This window comes from Trematomus bernacchii, unplaced genomic scaffold (assembly GCF_902827165.1).
Source record: "Trematomus bernacchii unplaced genomic scaffold, fTreBer1.1, whole genome shotgun sequence".
Taxonomy (NCBI): domain Eukaryota; kingdom Metazoa; phylum Chordata; class Actinopteri; order Perciformes; family Nototheniidae; genus Trematomus; species Trematomus bernacchii.
In genome coordinates, this window is record NW_022987732.1 from 103,104 (window position 1) to 117,412 (window position 14,309).

A 14,309-nucleotide genomic window follows, 5' to 3' on the forward strand; every position below is an offset into this window, starting at 1 on the left:
TAATGCAGTACTCGCATCGCATCTAGAAAAGCAGAGTCGCTGCTTACATGTAAGCCTACGTCTGTGTATGAAGAATCAGTTCATTAATTGAATAGTAGTATATATTATGGTTGTCTTTTTTCATCTTGAAGCGCATCAATTGTACGCCATAGCGTGTATTGAACAGGCCTGTCGCATGAGATGTACAATATAAATAAACTTTGTGTGACTCATATTGTGTATTTACGGTAAAGTCCGTTGATGTCAACCAACTGCTTCCTCTCGCGGCCACAAAGACTAACTGCAAATTAACGTGCCTGAAAGTTAACGTAAACCCCTTAAAGACATCGTTGGGCGTTACAATGACCTCAAAACAAGTAAAAACGTTACATTTAGTTTGAATTAAACACAATAATTGAACAGCAGGAGACGTTAACTTTGTATAGTAGTAGATACATCATGTGAAATTATACTGAAAGCGTATACTTTTCCACAAACAGGAGGAAACTTTCTCCCCAGTATTTCCATAGTCCCTCCTCTTCTCCTTCTCGGGGTTTCTTTCTTGAAACCATGGCGCTGCTGCAGGCTGATCATCTCACTGTATACGTGGCGTTTCATTTTGTTTTAATAACATTACTTAGTTTCACCTCAGCGACCCCGGGTAGAGGCAGCGCTAATGTGTTGTCCCTGCCGCAGCCGTACGACTTCTTGTATTACACCGGGGTACGGTCGTATTTCGGTGAGGAGTGGGTGAAGGCAGCGGAGCTTCTGGAGAAAGCCATCCTGACCAAGGAGTCCCTTTCCCGGGTACGCAGGCAGTGTCATGAGGAGTGTGTGGAGGCAGGGAGAGAAGCGTTCAACAGACTGGGTAAGGTACAATTTATATACTCAAAGAATTGTAGATTCAAAGGTATTGTCAAATGCGTAACAAAGTATTTTTTGGCAATTGATATTTTTTGCAGCCTTAATATACACAATTTTGCATGTTAATTAGTGTTAAATACGTGCACATTTTCACAAAATTGTATATGCATATTGTTTTTTTGTTTGAAAAAATATATATTTTAATTGCACATTTTTACAATAACTTCTTATGTTTGCATGCATACATATTTAATTCTACTATATTCTTTAATCACACAGTTTTATTTCACATATTTACTCTACTTTAACTTCCTATGTTTACATGTATATAAATATTTTGGATTTAATTGTATATAAAAATGGTGCAACCCAATTTCACACCGTAATAAATAAAGTATAAGGATTGTGATAACTCTTGAGAGTCCCAGACTCCTCCAACAATGCAACAATCCATATACTTTAGACATAAAAGACACTAAATAAATAAAGTATTGCAGTAAAACATTGCAATAGACATAAATATATAAGTAAGTTGCAGGAATAAGAACAATATATACTGTACATATACAAATAGATACATTTCTCTGTTTGTAAGGAGAGGAAATCTGTCACTTCTTAAAATATGTCTTCATTCGGGAATTTAATAATTACGAGATAAAAGATTTGCATTTTTACCAGAAAATCATTAATTTCACTTCAACCTCTTTTATTTAGTTAGGTTTAAAGTGCATACATGTATAAACTCAAATTGTTGATGATGCATACACTATTTCTATCATTTAGAAATGACTATCTTTGGTATAATGGATGGACAATGTTGCATGGTACAGCATATTTCACTTTAAGAAATAACTAATGTTTTCTGTGTTGTCAGACTCTGAGAAGGGGAGTCTGCATGATCTGTGGACCTTGGACTGGGTTCAGCAGAGAGCTGAATGTCTGCGGTTCTGTGTCGGACGCTCGGTGTCACCTACAGCACAACTTCCTGTTTCTACCGACATAGATTATGAATTTGGATCTCGTAACCCCTACAACTTCCTGCAGGTCACTTACTACAAGGTAGAGATCTATGACCTACTAATACTTGTTCATTTCTCATGATACAGCTCAATGATACATGCATACAGCTCAAAGTCTTAGCTGTGATTGTCTAACATAATTTACTCTCATCATTCTGCTTAAAAGTTGGAAAAGTTACAGAAGGCGGCGTCTGCAGCTCATACCTATTTTGTGGCAAACCCCAGTCACTTGGAGATGAGGAACAACATAGAGAAGTACAGACGGATGGAGGGAGTGACGGAGGAGGCCTTCCAGGACAGAGAGCTGGAGAATGAGAATCATTGGGTGAGGAAGGATGGAGGATAACATTTTTTAAAGGAGAGAAGAATAAAGAGTTTCTGTATGTTTTTGTTCAACTGCAACGGTTATATTTCCATACACGTAATCTAATTTCATGTCCATGCACTACACTGTTTTTCCTGTTCATTTACAAAACTAAATATGGGTAAAGTAGAGCTCAGAATTTAGGTAAAAATCTGAAGATCCATTTTCTAAGCCTGATCTAAATATGTTTGATCTCCTTTGTTTTTGACTTAAGAACAGGTTGAAAAAAGTTTGCCGGCATATTTTTTGTAAGAAACAATCTTTTCCATTTGTATTATTAGATTTTTTCACAATCATTTTTGTTGGGTGTTGTTGCAATACACATGTTGGCCACAAGAGGCTGTATATCACCACTAACCAATGTTCTCAATAGGACTAAAAGCAATTGTGTGTAAAGAAATGACAGTAACTCATATGGAATAAATCATGAATGTTTTTTGTCCTATTAAGCACAAAGGGGTAGTGGTCCACTTCAGCCTCTTTGGGCCAAAACAAGTATTACCACAACAACAACAACAAAAATGCACCTGCCAAAACTTTAGGCAAGGAGTCCATCATAGAATTATATATATTTTCATCATTTTGTTTAGATAAACAGGGCCAATCTATCAACATCAATTGGAGAGATAGTACAGTCTTCACTATTCTTGAGAAATATGTTCAATGTGGAAAGACAGCCCTGGCCTGAGGGCCTGAATTCCTCTCTTTCACCTTCACTCTCTCTTATATAACCATCTCATCTAACCCTGGATGTATTTATTCTGCCTGATCAACTTATTTGTCTGTTTGGACACACTTGTTATAACAGGATAAGGCTTGTTTAAAATGGTAATAGCATGCCTCCCAATGTTTCTACTCTGAACAGATCATGTCTAAGTTTTTACTATTATTTCATTATATCAAAAGCATCATATTCATCTTGAATACACTTTTATTTCTCTCCCTTTTTCGCATTTTCAAACCCAGGTCCTGTATGATTCTGCAGTTCAGTATGAGGCCTCCTCTGACTGGCTGAAAGCTGCAGAGAAATGGAAAGAGTGTGTGAATGAAACGCTGCGGCAGACAGACGAGTGCCGGCTGCAGTGTGAGATGGCCTCCCAACGACTGCCAGAGGACAGGGGGGTGGACGGTAGTAAGAGCGTTTATGAGCAGGCTGCAGGTAAACAACAACAACAACAACAACAAAAGACACCTAGATTTAGGTTTTACTTTTCTGCATTAGGTAACCTATTATGCAAAATCCACTTGTTGTCCCCTCTGTGTAAAGAGACTCTGAACGTTTCAGGAAAAAAGATTCTCTCTCTTTCTGTCCTGATCCATTTATATAAAAACCTGTCTGAAAATGAGCTGATCAGATTTTGGTCACTTTATGATGTCATAACGATTTTTTGGCTTGTGTAAACATTACGGCCCGTCCACACAGCGGCGTGCGTTGAAGCTTGCTCCATTTTTTTGGAATATGAGGAAATGACCTGCGGTGTGTCTCTCCCAGCATACACGCGGTTTGATTGGCTGCATAAACGGGATTTGATTGGCTGACGCTTCCACCGAAGCTTCAGAAGCTTCAAAAGTTGAACATTGCTCAACTTTTGCAGCCTGAAACGCCAGCAAATCTCCGCTCTGCTTCCCACAATGCAGTTCGGCGAAAAGTGAGGCAAAGTGACGTGACCCCATTCAAAGTGAATGGGCAGAAGCGTTGGAAGATTTTTTTAACGCTGCTGTGTGGACGTACCGTTAGCCCCCCCCCACCTTATCACCTGAATCTCCTCCTAGAGCACCATTGTGTTCTTTGTAACCAAATATCTCTCAGAGGGGCGTGGGGAGGGGCTCCTTATTTTCATCTAAAGTAACAGACAGAGAATCAGCACTTTTGAAACAGGGCTGAAACAGAGGGGATTATGGGATGCTGCAATGATCTGTTTGGTATTTGGAGCCAAACACTTCAGAGACATGTTTTGTATATATCTGAGACCTATAATATATTGATGAGAAACAGGATAATAGGGAAAGGAATTCATCGCTGTCATTTTGTTTCTTTCCTTCTAGATCTTTCCCTCTCCCTGCTCTCGTGCCGGCAGTCCTGTGTGACTCAGGTCGCCACGAGACCCGGGAGGATTTCTTCTCAGGAGGACTTCCTGCCCACACAGCTGGAGCATCGGCACATCGCACAGTTTAAAGGTCAGGGTCTGGAGGTCAAGCTGAATATCAATAAATGTTCTGATGCTGTAAGTTTACCTTATTCTGAATTGTATTTAGAGTTTGTCACTCCTTCACTGCGAGTTGGACCCAGATACCGCTCAACAAAAACACACCTGTTTGCTAAGCAGGCTCCAAAATGTTTGAAGGAGCTCCCTATAGATTTCAGGAAAGCAGAAAGTCTACTCATCTAATGTCACGGACTGAAAACCAATCTGTTTCCACCGCACCTTAGCCGAAATATAACATAAACATCTGTCTTCTGTGTGTAGCACTGAAGCCAATGCAGTAGCACTTACAATGGCTTATTGAAAACTAATGGACCTGCAGAATTCTTGCTTTTAGAAACATTTCTTCATCATGGTTAAATGCACTTCTTGTGAGTTTGCTTTGGAGAAAAGCATTAGCTAAATGGAATGTCATGTAATTAACATAAAAACTAAGCATTATTGGCAAAGTATGCAAACACATTGATGCCATTTGAATCTGGGTTTGTTGCTATCAAAGTAAATACACAGAAATATACATAGCTAACAAGGATTTTGCACGAATGGATGCGGTTTTGATTTATATTTAAAACAAACACTATACAGTGAAGTTTGCATCATACCACAATAATTTTTCGAGTGCCACTCCTTCTTATTTTGCATGTCTGCTTCCCTACAGCTGGTGATGTTGGTGGAGCCGTGCAGACGCTGCGCTCTCTGCTCCTCTTCTACCCCTCCGACCATGACTCCTTAGACAACCTGCAGCTCTACTCTGAGACACTAGGAGGAGACACAGAGTCACATGGCACTCAGCCTGCTCAGGTATATCAGACCATTACATTAAATCCACCACTTTTGTTCTAATAATCATAGTTAATTTGATGTTTTTACTTGACAAAAAGAAGTGAGAAAACCCTGTTCAGTCATTAAAGACATGCAGACTTCAAATATATATTTAATTGTTTTGATTTTCTTCATTCTGACTCCATTTCTGTTTGTATTTGTCCCACAGGAGATTGTCGGATACATTAATCGTGCTTTAGATGAGAAGAAGCTTCTGTATTTCGGCATGGAGAACCTTGACTTCAGTTTCACAGATCCAGTAAGTACTGAAGCAAATGAACACTTTCCTGCTCCACAAAATAATATCCACATTTTAATGATTGCTCTGCGTTCAGGATCTTTGGACTCCGGAAGATGTAGTGCCTGAATCACTGAGGGATAATTGGAGGTAAGATGGGAAAGAAGGATCTCCATTCAGTTGCAAGAGCTTTTTGAAGAAGTGCATGTGACGTCAACTTAGTATTGTTTTTACTTTCAGAGCTGTAAAAGAGAAAATAAATGTGAAAATGGAAGAGGGAGAGAAGAAGGAGGAGGTGGATGACAGTGGATTCTATGCAGGTGAGACAATCAGTTCTTGTTTTAGTCGAGTTAAACAGTTAAAGTTTCCTCTCTCATCCTTTCTTACTGGTCTTCTCTCCAGGGGGTCCGGTTCCTCAGGTGGGCGTGACCATCACCATGGACGACACGGTTTTAAACGGGACGAATCGCGTAGTTCTGGACGACGTCATGACTGAGAAGGAGTGTGAAAAGATACTGCAGCTAGCAACAGTAAGTCCATGTTGTTTTTAGATTAGATTTATTTTTTATTTTTAGATTCAACTTTATTGTCATTACGTCGTACTAGTAACGAAACGGTGTTTGGCATCTGACCAGAAGTGCTAAATAGCAGTGCAAGTGTCTACTACATGATATAAATAAATGAATGAATAATTATAAATAGGCTACAAACAGATGAAGTATGTACAGTATAAACAGTATTGACAGTATAGTGATAGTATAGTATAGACAGTATAAAGATATGAACAGATGTATACAGTGTGATTATATTACTTATGTACATATATATGTTAAAGGGGTGGTGTGTGGCGTAGTGGACTAGTGCGTTGGTGTTCGGATCAGGGGGGCACAGGTTCAAACCCCACTGCAGTCAGCATGTCGTTGTGTCCCTGAGACACTTCACCCCAAATTGCTCCTGTGGGGATTGTCCACAGTATTGAGTATGTAAGTCGCTTTGGATAAAAGCAAGTGACATGTAATGTAATGTAATGTAATGTAAAGAGTCCTCTCAGGTAGAAACAGGAACACTCATCTCGTTTCTTCTCGTCTCTGATAGGCTGCAGCATCTGCCGGAGATGGTTACCGGGGGCGACGATCTCCGCACACGCCTCACGAGACGTTCGAGGGTCTGACCGTCCTCAGGGCTGTGAAGGTGGGAGAACAGGAAGCAATGAGAGATGAAATATGACGTTGTTGTTGTTTTCTTAAAAGTGCTTTTTGTTGCCTTTAGAATAAGGACCAGGGAAACACCAGACAATTCTTTATGTAAACTAAACATTACCGTACAGCACATCCTACAAAGTCACCGACAAATAATTGATAAATGCGTCACTTCCGGGCAAAAAGTACGGCTCCGCCCACTTTTGGGGGAAAACAACGCTGTCATTTGAATGGCGGTCAATACAAATTCTGAAGTTTTTGCCAATCCGATCAGAAATGTAAGAAAACCGTGGATCTTTGGATCTTCAAAGAGCCCGATTACAATGGCCAGACAGGCAAACAATTACATTAAGCCATTTGAAATCGACGATCGGGCTCGATATGTGGTTAATTATAGCAGTAGGCTATCGATTTTCATAGATGAGAGTAACATCTACGTCACTTTACGGCCCCGCCCACTTTTGGGGGAAACCAACGCTGTCATTTGAATGGCGATCGAGCCTGAAGCCACAGAGCTCTACTTTTACTGTCCTTTGTTCTTAGAGGAAGTACAGAAACACTGACCTCTGGATTTGTTTTAATGTTTGAGGTGCAATAAACGACACAGCAGCTTGTTGGCATGATACAACTATTATTTTCCTCCTCGCTCATGAGAGTAACAGCTGGAGAAATGACAGCCTCGCCTGCTGATTTGAATTTAACCATATATCGAGCCCGATTGTCGATTTCAAATGATTTAATGTAATTGTTTGCCTGTCTGGCCATCGTAATCGGGCTCTTTGAAGATCCACAAATCCACGGTTTTCAAACATTTCTGATCGGATTGGCAAAAACTTCAGAATTTGTATTGACCGCCATTCAAATGACAGCGTTGTTTTCCCCCTAAAGTGGGCGGGGCTGTAATTGTTGCCCGGAAGTGACGTAGGTGTTACTCTCATCTATAGCAACGTTTCTGATATTACGTCATATCGGACGCAAATCTGGATCAGCTCCCGTTTGTAGAGATTTGGGTACGGAGGAAAAGAGAGAGCGTTTTATTTTCTGACGCTGCGTGAGTTCCCTGACACACCGGGGACACATTTATGTATAAAAGACATAAAAAAGTGCATTTTGCATGATAGGTCCCCTTTAAATAAACTAGAAGAATTGACCAAACCTTCAAAAACATGACGTGTTTTAGAGCAAACCTGAATAACCTCTACTCAAAATGAACGAACTAAATGTGAATAAATGAAATAACTAAGCATCATCATATATTAGTGTGCACTTGGGATCTCATGCTTGAACATCATTAATAAAGCTACCATTTTTTCAACATCCTCTTGTCTCCCAGTTGGCTCAGGATGATATGGTGAACCAGACAGACGCCCGGCTGTTTTACGAGCTGGGAGAGAGAGTGAAGGTCCTGCTGCACTCGTACTTCAGGAGCCCCTCCATCCTCTACACCTCCTTCACACACCTGGTCTGCCGCAGCGCTATCGCAGGTAACACCGACATTATGTACATGTATGATATCTCTCTCATCATTACTAGCTGACGGAAATATGACAGGGTTATCCATTTGGCACAAAGACAACTACAGGGTTTCACAGAATTGTTTATACGGTTAACTTAAATGTGTTTTTTTGGGAGTGAAATAGTTTTGTCTGATGTTTTCTCTATCGCAGGTTAACACCAACATTACCAATAACATCTTTCTTGAGCATTGTTACTTGCTGGAGGAAATGTAATCGGGCTGGCCTTAAGACAATTACAGGGTTTTCCAGAAATGTTCATATACGGTTAACTTAAATGCGTTTTTCAGGAGTCAAATAATTTATTTGTAATGTTTTGTGTCCTCAGGTGATCAGGAGGGCAGGCTGGACCTGTCTCATCCTGTCCACGTCGACAACTGTCTGCTTGAGCCGGAGACCAATCAGTGCTGGAGAGAACCGCCGGCATTCATACACAGAGACCTCAGGTGCGCGAACAAGAAAGATTTCTTTCACCCCAAAAAGAACCATTTGTATACCAATCACTAATCCTGTTTGACCTTTCATTTTAAAAGAGAAATTACTAAATCAAAACATTAATTTAAAAACTCTCACACAACCCGTGCAGTTTAATCCACGTCTCACTTATCTAGTCGTGTACTCACGACTTCCCAAACACATTTTCACGAAGAGCTTAATGTTTAAAACACAGTAATTGCACGAAGGAAAAGCACGCCCCCACCAGCGTGAGTGCTTATGCAGTAATGTTTGAAATATTCAGGTTTTAGTGAAAATGCATTTGGGAAGCAATGAGCATAAGACTGGATAAATTAGACATGTGTTTTAGTGTGTAAATGGTGTTTCAAGAGGTGTGTGGCGCAGTGGTTTGTGCGTTGGTGTTGGGATCAGGGGGTCACAGGTTCAAACCCCACTGCAGTCAGCATGTCGTTGTGTCCCTGAGAAAGTCGCTTTGGATAAAAGCGTCTAACAAGTAACATGTAATGTAATGTTTAACTGTTGGTAAACTAAGCCCACATTTACTACATTTAATTGTTTATGAATTTTTGAAAGAAATACAGGGTGAGGGATTCATATTTGACAAAGGGTCAATTTAGGCAAAGCCAAAGAGAGAGAAAAGATAGTAATGCTTTGCAAATCTACCAAAAAAATAGATATTACATTTAAAAATATAAAAGCCTAAACAAGGTTCTTACATTTAAATATTTAGATTATATATACATTACAACCTTACTAGGCCCATAAAGGTTATTAAAGAGGACATATTCTGCTACTTGCATATTTGTATTTTGTATTTTGAGCCTCTACTGTGACATAGCTGGCCGGCTCTGTTGTGATTGGTCAACCGCTTAGAGATGTCCCGCCCCTTAGCCTATCCAATGTGTTGGAGCGCTTGTTTATAGAAGTGTGAGTGTTAAATAGTGATGTCATTATGTTACAGAAGTAAACAAAGGAGTCCAATTGAGGCATTTCAGGCAGGGGGGGAGTGTGTGTGGGACAGAAACTTCCTTTGGAGGGAACTTTGGGATGTTAGCCTTTGCAGACCATTTACATGCACAACAACCTATTTAACACTCAACTGGAACGGGAAGACCACAAAAAGCCCAATAGGGCCTCTTTACCCTTAATAACAATGCTTTAATCCTGTTTCTCTCACAGTGCCCTTCTCTACCTGAATGACAACTTTGATGGAGGAGACTTGTTCTTCACTAAAAGGGACGCAAAGACAGTAACAGTAAGTCCCTTTTCTCCTCTCTGAGCTCTCCTCCCTTAAAGGTCCCCTATTATACTGTTTTTCATCAATATATTACAGGTCTCAGATATATACAGAACATGTCTCTGAAGTGTTTGGCTCCAAACACCAAACAGATCATTGCAGCATCCCATAATCCCCTCTGTTTCAGCCCTGCTTCAAAAGTGCTGATTCTGTGTCTGTTACTTTAGATGAAAATAAGGAGCCCCTCCCCACGCCCCTCTGAGAGAGATTTGGTTAAAAAGAACACAATTGTGCTCTCGGAGGAGATTCAGGTGAAAAGGTGGGGGGGGGGGGGGTTACCTTGGTTGGTGATTGGCTAATGGTGACACAAGCCAAAAAAATCGTTATGACATCATAAAGTGGCCAAAATCTGATCAGCTCATTTTCAGACAGGTTTTTATATAAATGGATCAGGACAAAAAGAGAGAGAATCTTTTTTCCTGAAACTTTCAGAATCTCTTTACACAGAGGGGACACATGTTGATGAAGAAAAGACGTGAAAAAGTGGATTTTGCATAATAGGTGACCTTTAAACCTTTTCCCTCCTCTTTGTCTGCAGGCTCGAGTGAAGCCCAGCTGTGGACGACTGGTGGGCTTCTCCTCGGGTCCCATAAACCCTCACGGTGTTTCAGCGGTGACCCGCGGCCGGCGGTGTGCGCTGGCGCTGTGGTTCACCAAAGAGAAGCTGTACAGAGACATGGTGAGCACGATGAAGACCAGAGGGGGGAAGTAGTAGAGTACAAATACTTTGTTACTGTACTTAAGTACATCTCTCTGGTATCAGTACTTTACTCCACTACTTATTTTTCTGACGACTTTTTACTTTTACTTCTTACATTTTGAACCCAAATACCTGTACTTTCTACTTCTTACATTTTGAACACAGATACCTGTACTTTCTACTTCTTACATTTTGAACACAGATACCTGTACTTTCTACTTCTTACATGTTGAACACAAATACCTGTACTTTCTACTTCTTACATGTTGAACACAAATACCTGTACTTTCTACTTCTTACATTTTGAACACAAATACCTGTACTTTCTACTTCTTACATTTTGAACCCAAATACCTGTACTTTCTACTTCTTACATGTTGAACACAAATACCTGTACTTTCTACTTCTTACATGTTGAACACAAATACCTGTACTTTCTACTTCTTACATTTTGAACTCAAATACCTGTACTTTCTACTTCTTACATTTTGAACCCAAATACCTGTACTTTCTACTTCTTACATGTTGAACACAAATACCTGTACTTTCTACTTCTTACATGTTGAACACAAATACCTGTACTTTCTACTTCTTACATTTTGAACACAAATACCTGTACTTTCTACTTCTTACATGTTGAACACAAATACCTGTACTTTCTACTTGTTACATGTTGAACACAAATACCTGAACTTTCTACTTGTTACATTTCCCAAACAGGCTGGTTCCTTTAGTTTGAATGTGTGTTTGGTGGCGTGATCATTATTATTTAGAGTCATTGCGTGCCTATTGATTTGAACACGATCCGTGTATCCATCATTTCCTGGTCTTCTCTAAAGAAGAGGGACCAATGAAAACGTTGTCATGTTGCCGTTGTTCAGCATGGAAACATTCATTAGCTAACAATGACATTATTGTTCTATTAATATAAAGGGAGGTCAGGTACTCTTTAAAACAGCTGCTAGTTATGGGTACTTTTTACTGAAGTACATTTCAAAGCCTCTTTACTTTTACTTGAGTAAAGAAGTTTAGTCAGTACTTCTACTTTTACCAGAGTATTTTTAAACACGAGTATCTGTACTTCTACTTGAGTAAAGGATGTGTGTACTTGTGCCATCTCTGGTGAGGACTCTCAGCTCCTCCTCAGGTCCGACCTTTCGCCTGCAGTCGGCGGTGGTTAGTGTCGTGACTCCGGTGTTGAATAACAAGAGCCAGCTGGAGTGCGATGCAAATCTGGTGGCTTGTTCTCCAGTTTCTGCGTTCACAATGCCCGGCAGCCTTCTGTCATACCGCAGTGTTCTTTAGGGTTATCATATGCTGACTTTATTAGTCTTTTCTATTTGATTTACCGTGACCCTACTTTTTCATATATACCATTATCCTACAGTTGTCATTGGTTATTGTTAAGGTGAGGCTACAGACTCATTTATATAGAAAATATTCATCTAGAAATGACCTTATTCCTCTCAAAGGAACACAACATTTTTGATTGATTGACAGTTAATGTATTTCTTAAACAAATTACTAAGTAAAATGCATTATAAATAAACGTACACAATGTTTGCCTTGGTTGTCAAATTGAATACTATGTTATCATATGCAGTGGATATTTAATCAAAACTGAACCAAAAAAAAAAAAAACATATTTTGTCCATGTATAAATTAAGACACAAAACATGTGATTCCCTACAGAGTTTGGCCTCCAAAAATGTATTTGCCACATTTTCATATATTTTTCATATATGGCTGTCAGTCGATTAAAATATTTAATCGCGATTAATCGCATGATGTCCATAGTTAATCGCACATTGTTTATCTGTTCTAAATGTACCTTAGAGGAATATTTTTCAAGTTTTTAATACTCTTGTCAACATATGAGTGGACACATATGCTTTATGCAAATGTTTGTTGATTATCATTGGAACAATGACAAATATTCTCCTGAATAATCTCAACTCAACAACCTGGAAGCTCTCTCTCTCTCTCTCTCTCTCTCTCTCTCTCTCTCTCTCTCTCTCTCTCTCTCTCTCTCTCTCTCTCTCTCTCTCTCTCTCACCCTCACCCTCACCCTCACCCAACCAACCCTGTCTACTTCTCTGCACTGAGCCAGTTGCTCAAACAGACAAGCCTGTTAACAGTTGTCGGCGAAATGCCGCTCCTCTGTCTTCATAACAGTCAAGCATGAGACTGAAGTTCTACTACTACTAGGGTCCAAATAATGCGCTGTGATGTGCAAATACACATGCGTTAATCGCACGTTAAAATAATTAGTGGCGTTAAAAATGTGCGTTAACTTGACAGCCCTAATATATATATATATATATAATATACAGTCTTTATATATTTATATACAATCTTCTGTACTTTTCAAAATACATCTTTTCAAATTCTGCATGGTCTATCTGTCTATCATAGCGTTACTCAGGATCACACTTCTTCCAAAATGTGTTTGTTGTACCTTCCGAATGTGCTTTTTCTTGCCATTGTGGCCACGGGAAATCAATATATTTGTCATGCTTTTGTTTCCCTCCCTCAGGAGCGAGAGGAGGCCGCGGCCATGTGGGCTGCAGGTGGACAGAGTGTGGTGAAAAATGAGGAAGAGGAGAAGGAGGGCGGCGCCTCGCCCGTGAGGAACGCTCGCAGCCAGGCCTCGCGTCAAGGGAGAGGAAGGGTGACGGGGGCGAGAGACGAGCTGTGAGAGGCACAACAAACCACAGACTGACCCTCAGACACTGAAACACACTTTCATTTCTGCATCCACTTCAATAGACCAGCCCATCACACCATCCATCACTTCAAGTTTCAAGACTTTTATTGTCATGTGTACATAGCTACAGTGTAGTTATGACAATGACAATCTTAGGTCACAGGCTCCTCCAACAGTGCAACACAATAAAACAGATAATAGTGCAAGTAAATACAATAAAATAGAATATAATAGAAACAGTGCAGAATAGTCTATATACAGTAATTGGAATATTGATATATGAGTTGCAAACAGATGAATGTTATGGATGTTCTTTCAAAAGTTCAGGTAATAAGACAGATACATTTCTTAAAATAGTGCAAGTATACAGAGGCGAAGTCCCGCCCATCTACTTCCGACCCATGGGACCTTATTTTCGGAAAAATGATGTATTGAAGTCAATGGGGAGAGAAAGATTATCTTTCGATCCCGTATGAATTGTGCCATGAATTACACATATGATGTTTGTCAATCTTAAATAATAATTTCCATGTCAAAAAAGTCACAGTTTGTCGTAAAACTGTTGAAATATAAGACTATGAAAAATACGCAACTAGAAAGACTACAAATCCCAGAGTCCCGGTCCTGCATGCTGGCTCTTATGAACCGACTAACTCCCCTTGTGTGTATGTCCAGCTCTCAACATGCCCAGACTTGGAGTGATTTTCACCTCTTTTAATACTTTTCACCTCATTCTGAAAGAAAGAAGTGAAATGTGCCAACGTGACGGCCGTCTTGGTGTGTGGTGCGAGACGGGAGATGTAGTTCATTGAGCGGTTTCACACAAAAAATGTGTTACTTCACAGTTTTACGACACATTTTTTTTTTTTTGACTTGCAAAATGATCTTTTAAATCGACAAACATCATATGTGTAATTCGTGGCTCAATTCAAACGAGATCGAGAGA

The 14,309-nt window shown here is 39.9% G+C and overlaps 1 protein-coding gene across 1 annotated transcript; it reads left to right on the top strand.

Moving 5' to 3' along the window:
- Positions 1 to 328: 328 nt before the first annotated feature.
- On the top strand, positions 329 to 13,588 carry p3h3 (prolyl 3-hydroxylase 3). The gene is made up of 16 exons (XM_034145749.1): positions 329 to 847; positions 1,718 to 1,902; positions 2,029 to 2,187; positions 3,193 to 3,385; positions 4,273 to 4,404; positions 5,089 to 5,231; positions 5,422 to 5,511; positions 5,588 to 5,640; positions 5,731 to 5,810; positions 5,893 to 6,020; positions 6,586 to 6,681; positions 8,023 to 8,173; positions 8,532 to 8,649; positions 9,839 to 9,914; positions 10,495 to 10,635; positions 13,193 to 13,588. The coding sequence occupies exons 1-16, from the start codon at positions 550 to 552 to the stop codon at positions 13,352 to 13,354; spliced, it is 2,205 nt and encodes a 734-aa protein (XP_034001640.1). The 5' UTR covers positions 329 to 549; the 3' UTR covers positions 13,355 to 13,588.
- Positions 13,589 to 14,309: the final 721 nt, after the last annotated feature.